Source organism: Serinus canaria (assembly GCF_022539315.1).
Source record: "Serinus canaria isolate serCan28SL12 chromosome 7 unlocalized genomic scaffold, serCan2020 HiC_scaffold_29, whole genome shotgun sequence".
NCBI classification, from domain to species: domain Eukaryota; kingdom Metazoa; phylum Chordata; class Aves; order Passeriformes; family Fringillidae; genus Serinus; species Serinus canaria.
This window is the reverse complement of record NW_026108147.1, coordinates 2,952,284-2,977,015: the sequence shown is the minus strand read 5'-3', so window position 1 is coordinate 2,977,015 and position 24,732 is coordinate 2,952,284. Positions and strand designations below refer to the sequence as shown.

At 42.5% G+C, this 24,732-nt stretch overlaps 1 protein-coding gene across 15 annotated transcripts in view; it reads left to right on the top strand.

Annotated features, from left to right (window-relative positions):
* Positions 1-24,732, top strand: part of LRRFIP1 (LRR binding FLII interacting protein 1) — a 103,792-nt gene that overhangs the window by 76,002 nt on the left and 3,058 nt on the right. For 5 of the 15 annotated variants that reach the window (XM_050987520.1, XM_050987516.1, XM_050987524.1 and 2 more), the window contains 6 exons: positions 4,926-4,958; positions 5,713-5,838; positions 8,394-8,564; positions 9,454-9,546; positions 11,745-11,886; positions 13,507-20,442. In XM_050987520.1, the coding sequence (XP_050843477.1) occupies positions 4,926-4,958; positions 5,713-5,838; positions 8,394-8,564; positions 9,454-9,546; positions 11,745-11,886; positions 13,507-16,259 (3,318 nt within the window). In that variant the 3' untranslated portion in view covers positions 16,260-20,442. Of the gene's footprint in view, positions 1-4,925; positions 4,959-5,712; positions 5,839-8,393; positions 8,565-9,453; positions 9,547-11,744; positions 11,887-13,506; positions 20,443-21,771; positions 21,819-22,643; positions 22,762-23,190; positions 23,271-23,889; positions 23,995-24,732 lie in introns of those variants that run through there. The other 10 variants (XM_050987528.1, XM_050987530.1, XM_050987529.1 and 7 more) reach the window with 8 other exon arrangements.

Genomic DNA, 24,732 nt, shown 5'->3' with positions numbered 1-24,732 from the left:
CAATGCAGGACAGGCCTGGCTGGCACTGCTGGGGTGATCCCCCAGGACAGGGATGTCCCTCCTGGCTCCAGGCACTGCTGACTCAGATCCAACCCATCGACCAGGACTTCAGATCCCTGCTGCTCTCACTCCCCAGTGTGTCCCTGCCTCCAGGGCACACCTCAGTGCCCAGCTGGGAACACCTTTGCTCACTGGCAGACACTTGTGTGTTCTCCCCATAAAGAAAATGAAGGCACTGACAGACTTTATGGTGGTGGAGGCACTTGGGAAGCTTTTCCTTCTCTCTGCCTGCAGGTTTAGGGTAGGTTGTATCCCAGCCCTGCCTCTGGCAGTCAGGATGTGCTTTGGGCCCCTCTGGAGTGAGGATTTGCTGCAGTGCTAACTTGCATTTCTGGCACTGATAAGTTTGTTTAGGCAGCAATGTTTGGCATAGCACTCATTCCTGAGAGAGGATTCTTCTCACAAACCCTCCTCAGACCTGACAGAGTTCAGCAGTGGTTTTCCCCTGCTGACTTGGAAAGGCTTCTTGCTAATTGCTGGAAGAGTTCAGGTGGCTCTCAGAGAAGCAGCAGGAACTCTGTTACTGCCCGGCCCAGCCCAGCTGATCAGACTGGTAAGGTGGGGTTTTTGGGGGGATTGTAATGACTGCAGTACCTCTTCTTCTTAATTCCAGGTTTTTGTAGATAATTGTTAGGCTCTGGCCTAACAGTTTTTCTCTGCTGTGAGCCATATTTCCACTTCAAGCTGTGCTGTGCTACTTTAAGGGCAGGAAATGATCCTCATTTGATTTGTCACCAAAAATCCCCCTTGCTTTGAGGGGAAGTTGAGCTAAGTGCAAGATGTGAGCTGGAGCTGAGCAGGGACAGCCACGTGTTGAACACTGAAGCTGTTCTGATACCTGAGCATGGGTCATGGCACAGGAGGGAGAATTCCAGCCTTCCCTTCCCTTCCCTTCCCTTCCCTTCCCTTCCCTTCCCTTCCCTTCCCTTCCCTTCCCTTCCCTTCCCTTCCCTTCCCTTCCCTTCCCTTCCCTTCCCTTCCCTTCCCTTCCCCGTCCCTCCCTTCCCTTCCGTCCCTTCCCTTCCTTCCTTCCCGTCCCTTCCCTCACCTTCCTCCCTTCCTTCCCTTTCCCTTCCCTTCCCTTCCCTTCCCTTCCTTCCCTTCCCAACCTTCCCAAAACCTTCCCAACCTTCCCAAAACCTCCCCAACCTTCCCAAACCTTTCCAAACCTTCCCAAACCTTCCCAAACCTTCCCAAACCTTCCCAAACCTTCCCTTCCCAAACCTTCCCAAACCTTCCCAAACCTTCCCAAACCTTCCCTTCCCAAACCTTCCCTTCCCTGCCCTTGTTCAGGAGCCTGGAAGTGGAAGCTGTGCCTCAGTCCTGCCCTTTCACTGAGTTTAAGATCCTGTACTTGCAGTAGGTGTTTGCTTGGTTGGATGCTCTGTGCTAGTGCTGCAGGAACTCTTTTTGGACACTCCACTGGTGGCAAAGAGCTTCACCTAAAAGGCTTTAATTCCCCTTTTAATCTATAGAAAACAGGCCATATAAAGGCTTGTGGGGTGATCTTGCTCGAGTTGTGTTTCCAGCTGTGGTGAGCTCTGATATTGCTGACATTTTTGTCATGTGGCTCTGGATTTATTCTGAAATTGCTGTCAGGGGAGGCTGAACTCTGATCCCACTGCACTTATTTTGCAGAGAGCAGCCAAAACAAAGATGTGCATGCTGGAGTTCCTCAGAAAATTACTTCCTTTTTCTGCTTTTTTATGCCCTGAAATACAAATTGCCCCAGTTGTTGGTGGAGAGGAAGATAATTTGTGATTAGAGACAGACCCAAACCCTTGTGCAAATGAGAAATGGTAGTGTTGTGTAAATTAAAGGCACCATTAGGTGAATCCCTCTTTAAATCTCCTTTTCTGGCAAGTATTCTGTCAGTCCTTTATGTTTGTGTGTGGAAAAGTCCCAAAGCCAGGATATTTTTAGGAAGGGCTGTGCTGAGTGCACGTGAGGGTGGAAAAGTTCTTCTCAGCCTATTTAACAATTGCAATGTTCTCGATTGAGTGATAATGCAGAAGCCAAGTATTGGGGCAAGAATTCTGTCCAACTTCAAATAAACATAAACATTTCTCTCCTGACCTTTCTCTGTTTTATTTACTGCTGAATCAACTGCCAGAGGGCTTGGGGGGGACTGGGGAAAAGCTGAAACCTGGAGGTCCCTCTGGTGGCTGATTCCTTTAGGAAAAATTGATCTTTTTAAAGAGTGCTGTGAATACATTCATCTAAACATGAGCACGATGAAAGCTGCATAAAATATTAATCTAAAGTAGGTTTCTCTCTTTGTACAAGACAGATTTTGGTGTATCATTACCCTGTAACCATAAAATTAAATGCTGCTTGTTTCAGTCTGGCTTTTTACTTAGAAAAGTGTCGTGTAGCAGGAGGCATCTGTGTGATGTGAGGATGTTAGTTTGGTGTGAGTTTTTTTGACTGAGTTTTTAAGTGTTAATATTTAAATGAATTGTTAGGGATAGTTGCTGGTTTTGAGGAGAAGCTGCTCTGAGTATGGCATTCATGGCACTGAGTGGATGAAAAATGAAATCTGGTTTGTTTCCTTAACCAGCTCAATTGTAGATGCTACTTAACAGCTTTCATTATTAGAGATTATGCCCCATCAGAGCCTTTATTTAAGATAGTTTTGCAATAAAGGTGTAGCAGGCTTCCCAGGTGTGGTTAGGAGTGCTCTGAGTAGAAACACTGCAGTCATGTCTCTCATATTGTCTTCAACATTCCCCTTTGTAAATGCAAGCTTCTCTTTGACTCACGTGATGAGTCAGTTTTGTTTTGTTTTATTTTATTTTATTTATTTTATTTTATTTTATTTATTTTATTTATTTATTTTATTTTATTTATTTTATTTTATTTTATTTTATTTATTTTTTATTTTATTTTATTTATTTTATTTATTTATTTTATTTATTTTATTTTATTTATTTATTTCATTTTTATTTTATTATTTTATTTTATTTATTTTATTTATTTATTTATTTCATTTCATTTTTATTTTATTTATTTTATTCATTTATTTCATTTCATTTTATTTCATTTCATTTTTATTTTATTTCATTTCATTTTTATTTTATTTTACTCACATGATGCATCATTAAATCAATATTGATATTTGCTCCCTTTTTTATTTTGCTAAAAACTGAGGTTGCACTTTGTTCCAGAAAATTGAGGCCATTGTGCAGCTGGCTGAAGGAGAATGAGTATTTTGAGTTGTGCCCTGTAAGATACATTTTAAAAGGCTGTACACAGATTTCCAGAGGTACATGAGTGTGGACACTCCAATCTTTTGGCACGTGCCATTACTGACACTGCCACAGCTGTCTGCATAAACAGCAGCACCACAGTGTTTGGCCAGGCTAGAAGGCTGCCAAGTCCAGCACTTGGAGCTGTCTGGCCTGAAAATAAAAAGCTCTTTGCCCAGTTCAGTCCATCTTGTCCTTGGTCTGAGCTAAATTGTCTGCCTTCATTAATGACCCTCTCTTCTTGCCTCCAAAATCAGAGATTTGAGGGGTTTTCCCCTGAAGATTTTATGGATTCAGCGTCTTTGCAAGTTTAGATCTAGTGCTTTAAGTCTGGCTTATTTTCCTTTGGAGCCTCAGACTGAAGATTTCCTGATGCTAATTCAGAGGGAATTTTGGCTGTGAGATGTCAGTGTAAAAAGCTGATTTGTAACACAGTTTTGAGATTTTTTTTTAAATAGGGTAACCTAGGTAATATGAAGAATAATGAGTGAGATTATCCCCATATTGTTCTATATAATAAAATAAAAAAAGCTCCAAACAACTCTGCCAAACTGATCAGGAAGAGATGCAGGTTTTGAGTGTGGTTTCAGTGGAAATTATCAGCTTAACCTCAGTTCTGCCCTGCCTTCCCCTGAATCAGGTCTGTCCTGATTGTTTTTCTACTATTCCCTTTGGCAATTGGGCTCTTCTTGCTCTGGGGAAGACATTAATTTTTCCAGGAGTCTTTTGGGAAACCAACTTGACTGTGCTGAATGTCCCAAGAAGAATTCAGGTTTTGTTGAGTTCTGCTGAGTTTTTCATTTCATTCAGTCCTTTTTTCACTTACTTCTATTTTAGATGGAGATGTTCTGTAACTTTTAAACCCTTCAGCTCTCTGCATCCCTGGTCATTTTCTGTCCCCCTAAATGCTGCTTTCTCACTGTTTGGGTTCTTCTAGGCTAGTTTTGGTACAGGATTTCTCTTTAAATTTGTAAATTGCAGTGAAATACTGAAACCCTAAAAGAGCCATTTATTTAGACTTTGGACTAATCCCTGATTTTTGATTTGAGGGTCAGTTTTGTTGTCTAGGATCTTTGTTGCAGTTGCTTGTCTTGAGAGAGGAATATTAACCACAGGTTTGAAGCTTTAGATTTCATGTCTAACTTGGTACCTTGCTCTTTGGGATGGTGAGGATGTGGTGCCATTTCTGGTATATCACTGCTTTCTCTTGCCCTTTATTGATTCTCTGCATCCCTGGTAATTTTCTGTCCCTCTAAATGCTGCTTTCTCACTGTTGGGGTTCTTCTAGGCTAGTTTTGGTACAGGATTTCTCTTTAAATTTGTAAATTGCAGTGAAATACTGAAACCCTAAAAGAGCCATTTATTTAGACTTTGGACTGATCCCTGATTTTTGATTTGAGGGTCAGTTTTGTTGTCTAGGATCTTTGCTTGAAGTTGCAGTTGCTTGTCTTGAGAGAGGAATATTAACCACAGGTTTGAAGCTTTAGATTTCATGTCTTAACTTGGTACCTTGCTCTTTGGGATGGGGAGGATGTGGTGCCATTTCTGGTATATCACTGCTTTCTCTTGCCCTTTATTGATTCTATTCATGATTCCTTCTCAACCTCTCTTTTACAGATTGAGGAAAGGCCAGAAAAGGACTTTGAGAAGGTAAGAAGGATCTTATCAATTATTCTGACAATAGTGCTTTGTTCATTCTTTTCAGTGGGTACAGCTTGACATGAGTGCACAGAAATCTCCTATAAAATCCATAAAATTTGAATTTCTGGAGCTTTCTGCTGCAGCATTTCTGAAGATGAATTTTCCAGCCCCTGCTTACTCAATGTTAAGTAGCTGACCTTCAACAGCAACTCCTTTAGGCTAAGCCACACAAACACTGGGTGTGTTTATTAGATCTTAATTATAAGACCTAAGTTATTTATGTAAAAATAAATAAATCATCATAATAAAAGAGGAGGCTATATTAACCCTGAGTACAGTCAAATAGGTCATGTGGCCACTGCTGCAGAGTAAATAAATACCCATAAAGGAGAGGAGCTTCCAAAGCTTCCACAGAATGATTTATTGCAAATTTTGAACTTGTCTGGCAGGCTGATACTACCCCTAAAGACTTTCTCCAATTCAGAATTAACAGTTAGGAGCTAAATTATGCAAACTCCTATTGCAGTATTATTTAAATACTTCTGATCTGCCTTTTCTCATGAGTTTCCCTTGTTAAATCTTGATTTTGATTTTTTTTACTTCTTGCAAAGTTTGATTTTAATCAAAAGCAAATCATTTAGAAGTGCAAGGATTGCTGTGATGTGTGGATTAGGAAAAAAAAAGAAGAAAAGGGGAAAGCTACAAACCCATAATTTATGTGGAAAAGAAAGTTCTGAGCAGTTTTATCTGTGTGTGATTGCAGGGAGCACGAACTGTCTCAAGTTTATCAGCAGCTACCTTGGCTTCTCTTGGAGGGACTTCTTCACGGAGGGGCAGTGGGGACACGTCCATCTCAGCTGACACAGAGGCCTCCATCAGGGAAATCAAGGTGAGGAGTGCTCATCCCTGAATAAATTAGGGAATATCCCCTTCAGGAAGGAGCTGGGGCAGGGAATGGGGTGCTGGAAGGAGAAGCTTTGCTGGAGATGTGTCTCAGATGGGACTGGTTGTAAAAGGCACCTCCCAGGCTGGAACAGGGAATGGGAGGAGGGTGGGGATAGCACAGAGGAGAGAGCTTGGGGCAGAGGGTGATCATCACTGAAAGGGACAGAGGATGGCTTTGAACCTGGGTCTGCACCTCCTCCTTAACGCTGAAGGTTCCATTTTTTCCAGAAGAAGAAAATCAGAATTAGCCCAAACCCCTGACCATGAAATCTGGCACAGCCTCAGCTTAGGGTCAGAGCCCTTCAGGTGTGTGGGAGAGGTGTGGGAGCAGCACCCTGAGCACTGCTTGTCCCTCCCAGCTGCACCCTGTGCTGTCACTGACCCTTCTCACCTCCCTCAGGACATCTATGAGTTAAAGGACCAGATTCAGGATGTAGAAGGCAAATACATGCAGGGGCTGAAAGAGCTGAAGGTACTGGTGTGTGAGCATTAACCCTGGCCCCAGTGGGAGCCCAGAGCTGCCCTTGCATGCTGTTCTCCTGGGAGCTGTGTGCAGACTGTTCTCACTGGGGGGTTGTGGTGGGAAGTGCTGCCCAGTGCTCCCTGAGAGGCTGCTGCCTGCTACTGCACCTTGGCTTTGCTGGTTTGAGGAGGTCGTTGTTTTTTCTAGCAAGTTAAAATTATTTGGGGTTTTTTTATATTGTTTCCTAATCCAGGAAACCTTCCAGTGTTGGGAGATGAGCTAGAACTCATCTCCTGCAGTACTAAAAACAAATATGAGTTTAAAACCTTCTCTGGTTTTATTTTTATAAGGCCATGTGAGGTGTCATTTTGGTTTCCCCTTCAACAATTCTTGCAACAAAATTTATCCATTTATCAAAGCCTGTCACATGAAGAAGGAATGCTGAAGCTCTTACTGCTCTTACTATGCTGAAGCTCTTACTATTTATGGCTTCCAGGAAGCCATAAATACATTTTGTATAAACAAAATGCATTTTGTTGATGAATACAACAGAAATACAACAACCAGCTTGTCCATCCATGTTCCACCCACCTCCTAAGTGAGCAGTGAGCTGTGGCTTTTTGGAAAAGGCAAATGGATAAATCCAACTTTTGCCAGCATTAATTGCTGCTTGTGTCATCAGCTCGGTGCTGACAGATGAAGGTGTTGCCATTTGAAGTGAGTTTTCTAGAAACAGAGTAGTTGGCCTTTTTTTGGTAAAATTTTGGTTTTCTTTGGGGTCACTGAGTAGCAGATAGAGCAAAATAATCCCACTGCATAAAAAAGTTTCAGTCCCTGTTCCTTAGACTGCCTTTTGGGGTGATTTGGATCTCAGCTGCACTGTTTGATGCTAAGACACCAAAACGTGGCATGCTGAAGGAGTGGAGCAGAACTTCCTGAACTTCTTCCTTGCATGTACTTCCTTTCCAGCTCCTTTCTGAGCTTTCCAAATCCTGGTGGCTTTCCTGTGCTTGGCATTTCTCATCTGGAGCTGGAAAGTGACCCAAAACACAGTTCAGCATTTGAACTGGACAAATTTGTGTCCTAAAAGACAAATCATCTCATTTGTTAATAGAAATGTCAATTAAACTGATTTAGACTTTGCCACTGATTTAGACTTTGCCACTGTCATCCTTAGTTCTGTTATCAGCTGAAAAAGGAAGTATATGAAACTCACCCATACTTAATGAAATAATTAAAATAACACAAGTTCCATGAGAGATTGTTTGATCTGTAAACTAAAACGTTGACATGTGTGTCCTCCTTGTTTGCACATTTACACTCCTCTGTTTGGATAACTCTTTGTTTATATAATTCTTTTATTTCTTTACTAAAATCAAGTGGTGCATAGTTTGTCTGCATAAATGAAAAATTATGCTTATCTTTATTTTACCATCATTTGTTGTCATAAATGTCTCTTATATTCAGGTCAAGCTGACAAGAAGGGGTTTTCAAGATACTGGGAATTGTATCTTAGAGAGTAAATTTGTAAAGAAGGGATGTGATATGGGAAATCACACATCAGGTCACAAAAGCTGCAGCTTTCTCTTTCCCAGTGAATCCTGAGTCAGTGTTTAAAGGGATCTCTGAAATTACTGTGAAGTGGCTGAATCTGCTTTGATTTCTGGCCTCAAATCATCCAAAGAGATCTTAAATCAAGGCCAGTTTACCTTTAAAAAAAAAACCCCATCCCAAGTTGCCATCTTTGAGCTGGCAGAGTGCAGGGGGAGGAGGGAGAAGGAGGGGAAGCAGGAGGCAGGAGCTGAAGCAGCAGAGCTCAGGAAGCGTCTGCTCCGTGCTGAGGTAAGGCTGCACAAACCTGGTGGGGACAGGGCAGGGTTTGCTCACCTTGGGACAGCTGGATCCTCCAGCACAGCATTCATGCTGCTTTCCACAGGCACATTTGTGCTTTGCTGCTTGATTTCCCCACTGAAGGTCTTGGTTGGCAAAGTCCTCCTTCATTTCTGACTCTGACCAGGGCTGCTTGTTCTCTGCAGGACTCTCTGGCTGAAGTTGAGGAGAAGTACAAGAAGGCTATGGTGTCAAATGCTCAGCTGGACAATGAGAAAACCAATTTCATGTACCAGGTGGACACCCTGAAGGATGCACTCTTAGAGTTAGAGGAACAGCTGGCAGAATCCAGGAGGCAATATGAAGAGAAAAGTAAAGTATGTAAAGAGCTCTGGCATGGGGGGAAAAAAGAAAAATAGGGAGAGCTTTGGAGGGGGGTAGAGATCTTTGGGAGAAGGCAGCTAAATTATTATTCTATATTTTGAATTACTGGTTTAATTAGTATTAAGTGAAATACCAGTTTGTTGTGCACTTGTGATCATACAAATGAGAATTTTCCCTAAGCCATTTCTGGAGAAGGGGAGAAATGTTCTGGCTGGTAAAGGCTACATTGATATTGTCACATCTCCTTTTATATTCCATCTCTAAAGTAAATTCATAGGGGTTGTCCATAGGGACTTCTGGAGCAGTTTTACACAAAGGTGTCTCCAGGCAGCCTCTGGGAGAGTTGTGCAGTTCAGGCAGCTCCGTGGTTAAATGTTGAATTAAATTTTACATTAATTCAGCAGCTGACAGTGGTTTGGTGTTAAATAATAAAACTGGGGCTTATGTTTTCAGAACTGCTTCTTGTAGCTTGGGGCATTTCACTACACCCCACTTCAAAACACAGCTCCTGAAAAATACTGTGTGGTTTTTTATCTTTTTATTTCAAAGTCCAGTTAACTTTCATGTGGGAAGAGTGGGTTAAATTCCCATCCATTCATCTGTGCAGTCTGAAGGACTGGAGTGTGACAGCTCCTCAGCCTCCTGCTCAGCTTATGAAATGGGCTAAATGATGTCTGCCACTTCTATATTTGGTGCAATAATAGCATCTTGGAAAAAGGACAAACTCGTTAAAAATTGCACCCTTGTGGGATTGTGATTAGAGGGATATTCATGAATTGCATTGCACTAAGCATTTTCTTTGTGTTTGGGCTTATTTTCCTCTTTTGGATGGGATGCTATTTTTGATTAATATTAATCTGGTGAATATTTCATTATTCACAGGAATTTGAGAGGGAGAAGCATGCTCATAGCATATTGCAGTTTCAGTTCATGGAAATCAAAGAGGCTTTGAAGCAGAGAGAAGAAATGCTTGCAGTAAGTAACTGGTTTTTTCTTTTAATGGCTTCTTTGATTGGTACATTCCCAAGCAGCAGTAGAGTGGAGAATGTGAGGAATGGAGAATTTTATTCCCTATTCAAGTTTCTCACCAGAAGAAATATTAGTGTTTCAGACCAAACAGGTGCAGAGCTGACTAATGGAAATAGTACTTTAAGTATTACCTTATTCTTCCTAAATATTGTATTTTGGACAGCTGTTTGTGGAGATACAGGGGAAAATAACAGAACTGTGTGAGTTGTTTTAAGTCATGTTGTGGATAATAAGATTCTTCTGGAGTACAGGTTCAGTTGGGATGTCAGGAACTGTGCACTGCAGTTACTCATTTACTTTAGCACCTGACTTTTTTCATTCTTTGGCACCACTGCAATCTTGGCCTTCCTTGTTAACCTGTTACCTGCTTTCTGTCTTCTTGTTTTGCTCCTGTCCTCAGGAAATCCAACAGCTGCAACAGAAACAGCAGAGCTATGTCAGGGAAATTTCTGATCTTCAGGAGACAATAGAGTGGAAAGACAAAAAAATAGGGGTAGGACTTGTCAACTCCTGCAATGTGTTCAAAGTGACACTGATCCTGCTTTTTAAAACCCCTCTGTAGTGCCTTTGCTTGCTGTGATGTTGCCAGTCAAGTAGCAAATAGCAAGTGTTGTCTTTGGCCAGTAGCACCTTAAAATCCAAGGAAAACCTAGCAGCTCTTCTGCTTTCAAAGCAAGGGCAATTGATTTGCTGTGCTGCACCATTTGCATTTGCCATGTGGGGAAAGGAAGTGCTATTTATAATGCAATTCCATCAGCACTGAGTTTTCTCTTCTTCAGATTTAATCTGCAGACTGAGCAGAAACTGGAGTGGGATAAAGAGGTATTGGAGCTATTTATAGGATGTTGGGATGAAAGTCTCCCTTGCTTCTCATCCCTTCCCACCACCTCTTATCAAAGCCACATGGAAACCTACTCTGGTTTTCTTTTCCTGCTGATCACTGAAAGGCTTCCTGAAGAGAGTAGGAGAAAGAAATCTGGCAGCTTGTCCAGTAATTTTTAGCAGCTTGAAACTAAAAACTGTCTAATTTTTTTTTTTTAATTGTTCTATTTGTATTTATGTAGAAATACTGGGAGGGAGGAGTTCAGTAGCAAAATATGCATTTGCACATGGTGCATCCCAGACTAAGGATGACTTAATGGCAGCTTTCAAATTAATTAAAATGTAAACTAAAAAGACTCCTGAATTCCAGTGGGTCTATTTCCATGCCCTTCCATTATTAACACATGGAAATGACATGGAGTCTTCAGTGTGCATGCTAAAGCAACGTGGGTTTGGATCAGCTTGTCTAGCAGATAAGAATAAAAAGTGGACCCTCATTTGAAGGATCCCCAGTGAAGAATTGGGCTCTGAATGTCTTTGGCAGGAATTCTTGGTTATTGAGGAAGCTTTCCTGGATTTGAGGTTTCTCTCTCTGTATGCAAACTCAGTCCTATAATCTGTAAACTCGATCTTTTTCATGTGCCCCTTCCATCCCCTGAATATCTCAAATCAGCTCATTCTTGTCTACATTTGCTTTTCATGGCCTTTACTTGTCTCCCTTCCTTTCTTCACATCTTCTGGCCCTCTGTCTGTGGTGGGAACTCAGGCACTAGAGAGGCAGAAAGATTTCTTTGATTCCATAAGGAGTGAGCGGGATGACCTTAGAGACGAAGTGGTTGTGCTGAAGGAGCAACTGAAGGTATGCAAGAGGAATAAAATGAATTTATATTCACCTGCTGACCCTTTCCCCCTGTACATTTGGGCAGAAAAATTAGGTCTAGCTCAGTAGCAATAACTCAATTTTCATGTTGCCTATAAATTGCCATTTCAGGGATTTTCTATATGAAGTCCTTTCCCCTACTATTGATTGTGAGTTCTTTGTGTAGACTGGAGTATAAAGAAGTTGTTTTTATAGGAGTCATTTCTCTGAGGAACATCTTATGCAGCAGATTTATATTAAAAAAAAATAAAAGAGCTGGGCTCAGATGCTTTCTGTCAGAATGGCTGAACTGAGAAGTGCAGTATCTGTTCTCCTTCCTGACTCCCAGCCACGTTTAATGGAATGATTGAAGCAATTGTTTATTCAGAGTATCTTGGATGAGAGCACTTGACAGTCCTTCCCTTTTGGAGCAGCTCTAAAGCATTGCTTTTGCTTCCCACAGAAACATGGAATAATCCCAGACTCTGATGTAGCCACCAACGGGGACACATCAGACATCCTGGATAACGAAGGACACTTGGATTCTTCCCGGACTGCCCCAGGCACCACTCAGGCATTAAAGTCAGGAGGGGAGGGGATGCTAGGTAAGTGCTGTGTGTCCTCTCAGCCCCTCCTGCCTGTCTGTCCTTCATTCATCCACCTCTGCTTGGATGGGGCAGTTGTTAGTGGGACAATTAACACCACGCAGCATGCTCCCTGTCCAGTCACTCCCTGTGCATTTCCCTGCTTCCTGTTGATTGTCACTCCCAGTGTGTCCTGCAGTCTCCTCCAGCAGCAGACTTCACCTCCCCTGCAAGGTGACAAAGGATGGGAATGCAAATAGGACATTACAGATAAGTAGCAGACATTCACATCACCCTTTAAACTCTGAACTGGAAAATTGTCCCAGGATAATCCTACTGCTGCTCAGTATTTTTCAGCACATGCCTTAAATATTCAGGGAAAAAAAGGCATTTTAGTTTCCTATCAAGAGCTTGTATGTTGGTTCATTGATATCCCTGAGAACTGTGTCTGCTTGAACAACAGTGCTGGGCTCTGCCAAAGCACACCAAAGGATAAATTCTTTGTTCCTGTGCTATTGAACACTTAAAATTAACACTTCTGTGTTTTTACTTGTTACATTGACACTTAAATTCAAAGGGTGTAATTGAAGTGGACAGCGTTAGGAAGGAGAAATCTGGTTGGCAAAACCTCTTTATGCCTTTATGTGGTGAACTTGTTAGAGAACTATTGTACTAGTGTAAGGAAATAAAGTAATATTTTTGCTTTGTTGGATGTTTTTTTGTTCTAAATGAACATACTAATAAATAGCTGCAGGCAGCCAATAGTTGCAAGTGCAGGTCCTCTTGCTTTGAGCTTTTGGCTGCTTTTTCCTCACTCAGTTTCTGTGTGGAAACAAAGTGGAACACCAAAAACCAAGGTAAGGGTGTATTTTTTAATGTAATATGTTTTCTACATCTCCTAATCCTGGGGTTTCTTTTTTCAGAATAGGTACAGCATAGACTAAAAAACTAACAACAAACACTATTTTTTTTTAATATCTGTTGCTTTTAAATAGAAATGGAAGGAAAAGTGTTACAACAAAAATAACCTTCAAAAAACCACAGAAGTCCCCACCCCTCTGGGTGGCTGAAATAAGGGGCACAGATTACCTGAGCTTTGATCTGTGTTGGGAGGTCTGAACAGCCAAATTGCCAATCAGATTTTACATTCAGTGTCTGTCATCAGGCCCTGATGATGCCTGGCTTGAGATTTTAAAAGCAAAATATTACTGAATAATCCTTCGTGATGCCATTGTAATGGCATCAGACTCCTGCACGGATAGAGGGGTGTCAGGGTTAAAGTTGCAGAGAAAATTGCTGAGGAAGAGCAGTCCTTAGAGGTACATCTGCAAGTGTTGCTGTTAAATTGCACTGCTTCAACCAGCTGATCTCTACCAGAGCTGTCACTCCCACAGCCAAGAGCAAAAATCTCCTCCCTTACAAAAACACCAGCCAGCAGCAGAGACTTCTTGCTTTGAGAGGGTGGTGAGTTTCACTGATCAAACCCCCTGGATCCTTACTAATTCAATTGCTGCTTTGCCTCACAAAATTGGCAAAAGCTCATCTTTTATTAACCTGTTCTTCTCATTCTGTCTTTTGGGTTTTGAGTGGGGAGGTAAGTGCTGTGGTGTGGCCCCCTCAACTTTCTCAATGGTCTTTTAGGCAAAGCCAATGAAGTGGAGATGAAAAATGAGATTTTGGAGGATGTGGGGAAAAGAGAAATCTTGCAGAATACTGAGCATGAGGAACACAAAGAGGAGTCTGAGGAGGAGGAAATACAGACATTGCATGCTGCAGAAAATGCAAAGGCAGAACAAGTGGTTGAAGAACGGGACGCCCTGCCAGCAGTGATGTTACCAGAGAGTAGGTTTGCAGAGCAAGCCCAAAGCCTCACAGAACCTGTGTCAGAGAGCACTTCTTCAAACAGGGACAGTGACACAGAGGGCTTGAGAAAGGGCACAGAGTCCAGGGGCACAGCAGCCCAGCAGCCTGAGAGAACAGAGGCTGAACACCATGACTTGAGTGCAAGGACAAATGAGAACCTGGAGCTGGGCTCTCTGCAAGGCCACCCAGTTCTTGAGAGTCCTCAGGAAATGTTTTGTGACTCTGGCACAGAGCAGGAGCTGGGAGAAGCTGCACCCAACCAGGAAGAACAAGAGGATCTTGAAACCAGCCATGCCCTGAGTGATGATGAAATGGATGAAGGGTCTGACAGGACAAGTGAGAGCAGTGAGTTGGTTTCTAACCAGGCAGGGCCACCTGAGGGAGCAGTGGCAGGCTTGCCTAGGGAGGAGGGAAATGTGGAGAGTTCCACTCCAGAGGAACCCCAGCACTCAGAAGAAAGTGCTGAAAATAAGGTTGCAAATGTCTTGGAGGAAAAGTTCGTTGACTGCACAGATGGAAGAAGTGATAAAACAGCAGGTGACAGAGCTGAAGGAGAAGATGAGGTTGGGAACACAGTTCAGGGTCAGCCAAGGAAAACAGAGTCTGTGGGTTTGGAGGGGACAGAGCCACGTGAAAGGGATGTCCCAGCAGAGCCACTTGGAGAGGAAGGTGGAGAACATCAGGCATTGATCCAGCCAGCTTCTTCAGAGGACAGTGCTTCAGCATCCCCAGAGGAACCAGGCACAGAGGGTAAAACTGAAGATGAAACTGTTCCAGGTGAGAAGGATGGACAGAAGGAAGGACTGGGGGAAGAGCTGGAGAAGTGTTCAGGTTCTGCTGAAACAGGGGAGCAGGGTGTAGCATCTGTGGAGGCAGGAGGCTCCACTCCTGAGGGAAAGGGAAGTGAGCTGCAGCAGGCACAGCCAGGAACAGAGGTTGGGAGAGAGGTGATCACTCAGGAAACCCATTTAGACCCGAGTCTTTTAGATGATGAAATTAAGGAGTCAGAATTGGAAACAGGGGATGAGGCTGGGGAAGGACAGGAAAGTAGGAGAGAATGGGTAGAAGATCTGAATCCAAAGGCAGAGGTTCAAACAAGTCAGGGCAGTGAAGAAACAGCAGGTGGTACAGAGGGAGAGAAAAATATTCCTTTAGAGGGTGCAGAAGTGCAGAAGGTGGTTAAACAAGAAGAAGTTGAATCTAAAGAGGAGTCAGGTGTAGGTGTTAGTGTAACTACTGAAAACAAAGCCAGTAAAGAAACCCTGAAAGCAAATGAGCAAGAGGTAGAGCTTGCAGACCACCCTGGTGGGGAATTTGCTTCTGAGGAAGGTGCCAGTAATGCCCTGGAACAGAAACTTGTGCAGGATGAAAACATTGGTGAACAAGTTAAACTGGAGGAAGGTGTAAATAATTCCCTGGAACAGAAACCTGTGCAGGATGAAAACATTGGTGAACAAGATAAACTGGAGGAAGGTGCAAATAATTCCCTAGAACAGAAACCTGTGCAGGATGAAAACATTGATGAACAAGATAAACTGGAGGAAGGTGCAAATAATTCCCTGGCACACAAACTTGTGCAGGATGAAAACACTGGTGAACAAGATAAACTGGAGGAAGGTGTAAATCCTTCCCTGCCACAGAAAGCTGTGCAGGATGAAAAGATTAGTGAACAAGTTAAATTGGAGGAAGGTGCAAATAATTCCCTAGAACAGAAACCTGTGCAGGATGAAAACATTGATGAACAAGTTAAATTGGAGGAAGGTGTAAATACTTCCCTGCCACAGAAAGCTGTGCAGGATGACATTAGTGAAGAAGTGAAATTGGAAGTAGGAGTAAATAATTCCCTGGCACATAAACCTGAGCAGGATGACAGCATTAGTGAACAAGAGAAATTGGAAGTAGGAGTAAATAATTCCCTGGCACAGAAGCCTGTGCTGGATGAAAACAGTAGTGAACAAATTAAACTGGAGGAAGGTGGAAATAATTCCCTGCCACAGAAACCTGTGCAGGATGACGTTAGTGAACAAGTGAAATTGGAGGACCAAGCAGAGGAAAGCCTGGAAGATGATGGTGATGCTTTTGATTTTGATGAAGAGTCCAATCAAATACTAGAATCTGATGAGAAATGTGATGGAGTGAAAGCTGATGCACAGGGAGAAGAGGATGATGGAGCAAATGGTGCTGTTGGAATAACTGCCCACACAGACAGAGCTGGAGAGGGACCAGACAAAATGGAAAGCAAAGATGCCTTGACCAAAGGTGAAGTCCTGCAGGATAAAAAAGATGAGCCTGAAGAAACAGGGTGCTTGGAAGGGAAAGCGTTGGGGAAAGCTGCTGAGGAGGCTGAGGCTGATGGGAAGGAAGATGAAATCAAAGTATCAGATTCTAGTAAAGTGGGAAAATTCCAGGACCGAGATGTTTTGGAACAGGATTTGGAAAGTGCTTTCATTAAGAAGGCTGAAAGCAGGGAGGATTTGCAGGTTGGTAAAAGGAGTAAGGGCAGATCCAGAGATGACTGTACAATCTCCTGAGTTGAGAATCTCCAACCTGCACGAGTTCCATGGCCTGTGAGCAGTCCCAGGACACAAACATGCACTTTGCACAAGACATCAGACCTTGGAATACTCTTAGAGCTTTGTCTTTGTAGGTAACTCAGCATAAAGCACGGATGTGGTAATGATGCAAGTTTTAAATTATTCACTCTTGTACCCAGCCACAAGAAATTGTGAGTGGGTTTGCTTTTGCTGTGTCTCAGGTTGAAAGCTTATCACCTGATGAGGAAGCTTCACCACTTGACTATTCAAACTATTATGCAATTAAAGTACCTCTAGTGTGGATAGCTGCTCCTGGGGAATTTCTATAGGAATTTTTTTATATTCTAGCCTAGTTGATCAATATCTTGAATGTAAATTGGGCCTTGGTGAACTTATGCACATGATGCTTACTTGTACTTAGATCTACAGCAAGTACATGAACTCTTCATGAAGGAACTTTTAGCCACACTGATGGTGAAACTTCTTTCAGAATGTTTAAAGCCTATGAACCAATCTCTTATTTTTTTTTTAAATATGAAGAAAAAAGATCTTTTCATTCCACCTTGTTTGTATTTCTTATATGGTTCCCATTCCAAAATATAGTTAGATCACTGTGAATCTGCTTAGTCTGAGCACTTTGGAGGAGCAATACACAGTTTGGAAAAAGTGCAGCATGCAGGTCTTAGTTTGCTGAAAGGAATAAATATCTACATGTTTACTTCATTTAGGCACTTTGCACCACAATAGGCCTTTTACACCATGTCTCACATGGGGTTTTTATTTTTTTCCAGAGAAAGTGTCAATACACACTGTAATGTGTGCTTAGGTTTGCTATCAAGTACTGTCTAGATATGAATATATAAAATATCTATTTTTCCAAGATTTTTGTTTAAAATTGCATTTGCTTACTGCAACATAAATATATATTTTTTTTGCAAACTCTGATTCTGAAAGAATGTTTTTATCTCTGAAACAAATCTTATCTCTTTCCTTCTGGAAAGAAGATAACTTTGCATGTCTTAACTCTTGCTGGATATCAGACCAAAGATGACTGTTGTTTTGTGTACTAGCCCCCCTGTGCCTTTTGGAAAAGCTGGATTGCTTTGAATTGCTGGCATAAATCAGGCTCTTGGACTCCCTTGCTGTACTTCCTCTTGCATCTCTGCTAGTGCTTGGGAGGAAGAGCATGTTTTGCATATATAAATATTCATTTAAAGTGTTAAGCAATGAATGTCCCAAGGGAATGCAGATCAAGGGGGGTGGGCTATGGAAGGCTGTATTTGTGTTGATGTTACAAAGTTGTCAGAGCACAGACTGCAAAATTTGAAGATGTATATCAAAATGTACTGCTGTATATAATTTAAATAAACATATTTTATACTTTAAAGTACCTGTCCAGAGCACTGTTTCTAAACCTGCACAAGGAGTTATTTAAACCTGTATCATTTCAACACCATTTTTCTGCAGCTTTTGTTCTATTTATTGCCTTGTGCCACGTAGCTACAAGAGCCATCTCCCTAGGACTGGGCAGCCTCGGGGTTTGAGCACCTTGAATATGTGATGGCACCTTAACTGTAGAGCTCTAACAGGTCTGTAACCCTGTAACTCCTTTCATGTGGCTTCTCTCCAACTTACAGCAGATCCACCGTGGTTTCTGTAAGTATTGGCAGTTCTTCCTAAGGGTTTACACTAGATGCTAATCCAAAAAGTCCTAGATCTTATAAGCATTTCTTATTAGCATGTAGCAGTGTTTATGTAAAGATTTAGCTCTGAATAGTTCATGTCATATTCTAAATAGTTCATTGAATAAGAAATAAATTCAATGAAAAGCAGTGTTTATTTAAAGATTTGGCTCTGCCATACTCTCAAGAGTAATATGTGGTTTAATGTTGGAAGTGGGTTTTAATTGTTAAATAGATTTAAACAGGTCATTAACTGTTCTTACCTGGCTTCACTTGTACTGTGGATGGATCTATCAGAGTTAAATTAGGCAACATGCCATTATATCTTGTATTTCTTGTGAGTTCATTTCTGATTTTAACTAGTTTTTTCACTTCAGAAAACACAGCATCTTTTAGAGAATTCCTTTTTAAAGCCAAGTCACAGGAGCAGAAACACCTCCAATCTTACCTGTCCAAGTACCAGCTTTGATCCCACTCCCAGTGTAACTGGGAGCAAGAACATGGAGAGGCAGTGCAGAGTAGCTGCTGTGCCAGAAATCCATCCTGGAATGTTGAAGATGAGGGTGTGACCCAAGTATGAAACTTCTTTGTCTTCCAGAATAACCCCAAATGCTCACTGGGTTTTCTGGTCCTCACCTAGTGGCACATAAATGCTGTAGCCCAGGTTTGTGCATATCAGAGCTAGCCTTAAATGCTTTCAAAAGCAGTGTCTCAAGAAACTTGATATCAAGGGGAATAAATAGTGAAAAGGTCTTGGTCAATATCTTCTTTGCTATAGAGAAGAACAGTCCTCCTGTCCCCCTCAAAATCAGTACTGCAAGCCAGTGCTTCCAAATCCTGTGCTGTCCCTGGCTGTGCCCCTCTTCTGAGAAAGACAGGAAGGCATTTTCTCATCATCCAAAATAAAGTGACAAATCTGGAGAGGCAGTATTGCCCAAGCTGCTCTGACAGCTTGGTTCTTGCAGGCTGTTCTGAATAGCTGCTTGGGGCTGGGATTCCATGGGATCTCTTTCCACCCTCCAAGAGCAGTTTACCCCTTTCATTTACATCAGCCTTTGTTTCTTCCTGGGCCACAAATCATGGGAATCATGCAGGTAAAACCAGCTGCTTCCCATCTCATGCTCCCCTCCAAGTGGAAGGAGACAGACATGGAGGATCTGTGGCTGATTGGGGAATGTTTGGAGCAGCACCTGAGTAAGCAATGCCTCAAATCACAGTGCCAAGGCAATGAGATCAGTCACTGGACTCAGAACCTGGCAGAAGACACAGGTCAGCCCCATGCTCACCCTCTGTGTCCTGCTCCCTCACAGGCCCCATCTCCTCCTCAGTTCTCTGTTAAACTCTGGTGTGGGAAGGCCATGAACTGGTGCAGTGAGTACCCTGGGGATCACCTTTCCTCATTCCATGAGGTGAATGTCACACTCTCATGATTCACTGGAGTATCTTTCTGTGTGGAATAAGGAGAATAACTCTTACAGATGAGAATTTTAATTAGCTGCTTCCTGTCCTGATTCCATAAGCTGTTCTTTCCTGCTCATCTGTTCTCAAGGTCCTCAGATTTGTTGGAAAAATATCTCCTAAATGCAAAATTAAGGTGACCCTGCAGAGTAAGTTTTCTGTGCTAATGTGGGAAGTTAAGATAAGTGAAACCCAAGAGACCCTCATCTCTACAGGCAGAAAACTTTTCTTCTATGTGAATGGCAATTTTAGCAAACTCATTTTTTCCCTGACCTGGTAAACCCTGCTGTCTGCATGTCCCAGTGGGGTGCACAGATGTCTGTAATGAGGGCAGAGAGAATTGAATGTGAGACCAAACTTGAAGGTTCACCCCAAAATCCATCCTCTTTGCAGGAAAAGGGTTTTGGGGAAGCCAGTGTGCTTCCTCAGTGGAAGCTGGCAGAGGTGTCCTTTCTTCAGGCAGGCAGGTTTCACCCCACAGCAGGGGTTGTGTTAATGAAAGTCACAACTACATTGTTTTCAGGATCAAAATGTGTTACTTGGCCCTTTTGGAGTCAGTAAGTTCCGGCTAATTTTGTAGTGGCCTAAAGGTTTCCTGTTGCACCAGTCCTCATTCTCTTTCCAGTCCTTGGAACTCCATTTCTCAGTCTTTGCTGGCCTTTAAATCCCACCACAATCTCTTGAGCCCAGGTTTCTCCAACCTGTTTGCTATTCTTGCTCTTCATTGAGCTTTGTTTTTCTTTCATCTTTTGCAGAATTTCTGTCTTAAGTTTTCTTTCCTTCCCATATAGATGTGAAAATATTTTATTATTTTAAAAGGGTTTATACTGGGACATTTTGTTTGTGGGTGGTATTTACAAAAGAATTTGGGGTTGTTTTTGTTTTTTCATACCAGTGCTCAGGTGTAGCAATGTTGGGTGTGTTACAAATGGATTAAACAAACAGAATAGGACTTCAGGAGGTTCAAAATGAATCCAATGATCTGCTGAACTGGGATGTCACACCAAGATCTGTATTTGGGTATTGCATCAAAAGCCAAGGTAAAGGTTTTATTCCATGCTCTGGAATGGGACTGTGTGGGGGTGTGTATTCCCAGCAGGGAAGTGACATACCACATGAATGGACTGCACATGTCTGCTCTACAGAGGGACTTCCATTGGGAGAACAGTTTTCACCATGATTTGATTCAATACAGATTCTTGGTTCCCTTTAAGTGCATGTGCCTACAAGAAAAAAGGGAGAACCACAAGACTTTGGCCTGTTCAGGAGTTGTCAACAAAGAAGAAATGGTATTTTTAAAGCTCTTAAAAATATTTAAGTCTGTCTATCAACAGAATTTACCTGGTAGAAGCCCACGAGGCTCTGATGTGTAATTTACCTTGCTTTCCTTTTTTTTCTTGAGTGACCTGTGGATTTTAACAGTTTAATTAGCAGGCCAGACCTCAGCTGTGGAGTTGAGCTCTGAACAACCTGAGCTCTGCACTGCTGGCAAGGGAGGCCAGCTGTGAACAAACCTGCAGTGAGACCCAGCTGAGGTCAACAGATCTCTCCTAATGAGTGGATTTCCATGTGATGTTGCAGTGCACTCCTGCCTGAGGTGTACCTGAACAAACTGAGCTTGTTAATTAATCATTTAGGTCATTTGGGTGGCAAGAAAATATGCTTTCACATTTTGCAGCCCTTAATGGGGATGGAAAAAAAAATAATTGATTTGTTTGCTTACTTTGTAGTTCTTTTTTCCAGCTGTCTCATTCTGTAGAGTGCACTTTTTAAATGAAGGCTGCACATACCCATGTGCTGATCTGTAGCTCTTCCAAATGTAGCACAACAGTTGGTGCAGGTTGTCCATTGCCTCTTGATGTTTGGATTGACTCTGAAGAGAAAACAGAGTTTTACCAGACTGCTGCATTCGAAACACAAATAATTTGATGGGCAAATGTTTTTTTCTGGTCACAATATTGGAGCTAAAATGTCACTGCCATGTGAAAGAAGGGAAGAGTTAAAGTGCTGAGAATGTGATTATAGGTGTTTGCAGTATTGTCATTGTGTTAAACTGTCAAGATCTGTGAGATTTTGTGTTGCAGTTGTGCTTGACCCTAGAGTTCTTGCATGCTAACCTAACGTAGAAGATTAGCCTCTTTGCATGCAGCTGGCTGCTGCTACTGCTGGGACAAGCATGTTCTGTGAGAATGCCATAAGTGCCCTGGCTGCAGCCCCCTCCCAGCCCCGCTGGGCCTCGTGTCCTGTGGTACGTGCCCTAACTCCCCATCAGTAGTCACTAACCTGAGCGGCTCAGCCTCGTGTCCCAGATGCGCTCCCCGATGCGCCGCTGGCTCGGTCAGCACTGAACTCTCCCTTTTCTCTTCCAGACAGGCTGAAAAAGCTCATTGATGAACGGGAGTCCTTGCTAGACCAGGTAATCACAGGGCAAGTGAAGGATTAAGAAGACAAAAATAGCCCAGACACAAGGTGTAGAGCAACAGCGCTGTGGTCTGGTTTGTCTTGCTGAGGACTTGCTGCCCACTCTGTTCTTCCTCCAAAACATTCCTCCTGTGTGTTAACTCAGGATACATGGAAGATATGACCCTCTTATTTCTGACTAATAGTCCTTCAGTCCTTCTCAATAATAGGACTCCTCCTTGGAGTCCTTGGCCAAGCCCAAGGGGAAAACGAGCATGGCTCAGAAATTGTAAAAGCGAATTTTCTCTCCAAGAGTAAACCCTCCCCTTTGCTGGGTCTGTGGGTAAATGGGCCTTTTGGAAAGGATTGTTGGAGGAATTGCAGATGGGTAGAGAGCAATTAAAGGAATTATTGCTGGTACCATGGTATTCCATAGTGGCTATAAAGCTTATTCAAGAAACCTCAGCTGATCTGTTGCCCTGCAGGACACTCTCTGCTTTCATATATGCTCAGTGACCTTGGCCTTGAGACTTGCACACGACCAAACACAGCTTTGGGAGTTTTTAAGAATGTTTTACATGGATGTGCCTGCAGAAGATTTATGGCTTTTCTAATAAACTAGTCATTTTTCATTCATTGTTTTGATCCTGAACTTGTACATAAGCACTGATGTGTAAAATACCATGAGTCATTTGCCAAAAGAATTTCTAGGATGTTGCTTTGTAACAGAAGATTTTTTTGAATTTATGTTTAAAAAATACATAATTTGTTTTATAATACTGGAGTGAATTTGAGCCACAATTTCCCTTAGTGATTTTAATAACTATTTTCTGTCCTTCAGATTAAAAAATTAAAGGGACAACTGGAAGAAAAGCAAAGGAATGGCAAGATGGAAAATACACAGTCTGAAGATGAAGTTCTGGAAAATGGGACAGATATGCACATGATTGACCTCCAAAGTGAGCTGCATTTTGATTTTAAGAGAATTTTGTGCCCTGCATGTGAGTGAGAAAATGTATCAGTACAATAATAAGCACATGGCTCTGAGTAAGAATGAGCCTTCAGTCCCAAGGGAGCTTTAGCCTGGGAGCAGCCATGCACCTCGACAGAGGTGAGGGAATTAGGAGCCTTTATTTAAGATTGCAGTTGGAGATCTCTGTTATTGCTCCTCAGCAGAACTGGGGGGAGTTCAGATTAATTCTGCCTTCAGAGTGGTTGGCAGGAATCAGGCAGGACTGGGAATGGTGCCTCTGTGCTGGGCACTTTCTGAGATAACTACTCTCCTCCTGCCCCACGTAGATCCCTGATGCATGGAAATTTTACCACAGATGTGATGGAAACTGTTCACGCTTGTTCTGACATCTCTGATAAATCTGTGATTCTTTTAGGAGATGCCAACAGACAGATCAGTGATCTCAAATTTAAACTAGCAAAGTCTGAGCAAGAGATAACAGCATTGGAGCAGAATGTAAGTTTTTGGCTTATTCTGTTTGTTCAGGCATGGTGAGAATACAACGAGAAAGTGTGTTTTGATAAATGATAAAGGAAATTATGTTTACTGTGATTTTCCCTTCAAATAAGAAACAGGAGTGTTGGAGCATGAGGGCCACTATGACACTTGTGTATGGGGAAGAAGGAATATATTATTTCTCTGTACTGAAGGAAGAATGGTTAAAACCAAAAGTACCTGATGAACTCTGCTGAACACTTCCTTATGCCTAGCTGTCAACAGGTTTTAAATGGTTCTCAGCATGTGATGTGGTAGAGATGGAGTTTATACACAGCTGTTCCATTTTGATTGTTTGCTCTTGTCCAGGGTACATCTCTCTTGCTAAGAGAAATTTAATCAATGGACTGTGTTTTTTGTTGCTGGAAGCACATTAAATATGGATATGTACAAAAGGTCAGCAGTAAATTACTGTTGCCAGGCTTCCTTGGTGTTGTTTTCTTCCCTGCAATTATGCCTTTATTTTATCAAAGAGGGGTTAGCATCTCTCTGGTTATTCCTTGAGTACTAGTGAAAGAGTAAAGCTTCAGAGTAACTTCTTGGTACAGCTTCTAACTGCCAGCCTTTGCCTTCACCCCAGGTAATACGACTGGAAGGCCAGGTAGCCCGATACAAAACTGCTGCTGAGAATGCTGAGCGAGTAGAAGATGAACTGAAGGCAGAGAAACGCAAACTGCAGAGAGAGGTAACTCCCCTGCTCCTGTGGGGGAAACCTGCTTCCCTGGGTGTTTTAGGGGAGCAACCACCTTTCTTGGCACAGCAAGGGATAAGCATCTAATTGCTTTGTTGCTTTAGTTACTCCTTCTAAATGTGCTTCCAAGTTTTCAGCACTCAGACTGGAGGAACAGTCACAGCTGTGAGCTCCCAGTGCCTTTTCACCATTCCTTCCTAACCTGACTTGCTAAAGGGATGTAAGTTGTTCTTTGTGAGCCTGTTTGCTTTGCCCTGCCAATCTGTTCAGGCCTGTTTGGGGAAGTGTGGCTGTCCACAGACTCTGACTGTGCCTCTGTCTCCTTAGAGCCTGAATACCTTTATCAGCTTCTCTCTCACTGCCTCCAGAGGTGCTTCTTTGATTTTTTTTTCCAGTATGACTCCTTGTTTGTTCTAAATATCCTTCTTCTTTGCTGCCTATAAATATTGTTCTGTGCAGTCCAGCTCTCTCTCCCTTCCCTGATCCTGTGGTGGGTTTTACAGGAAACTGAGGCTCTGAGTCACAGCTGGGAATAGAGTTCTAGGAACCAGAAACAAAAAAGCTGAGACAGGTGTACATCACCCAGAGCCTCGTGCCTCTGGATTGAGGGAAATTCAGTGATTCTCTGGGAATCTCCTGCTCCACAGGAGTAACCTTCTGTCCGTGCTGACTGCCTCAAGACACACAGTTCTATCAAGCCAAATCCAGACTTAGGAGACCACATTTCTTCTT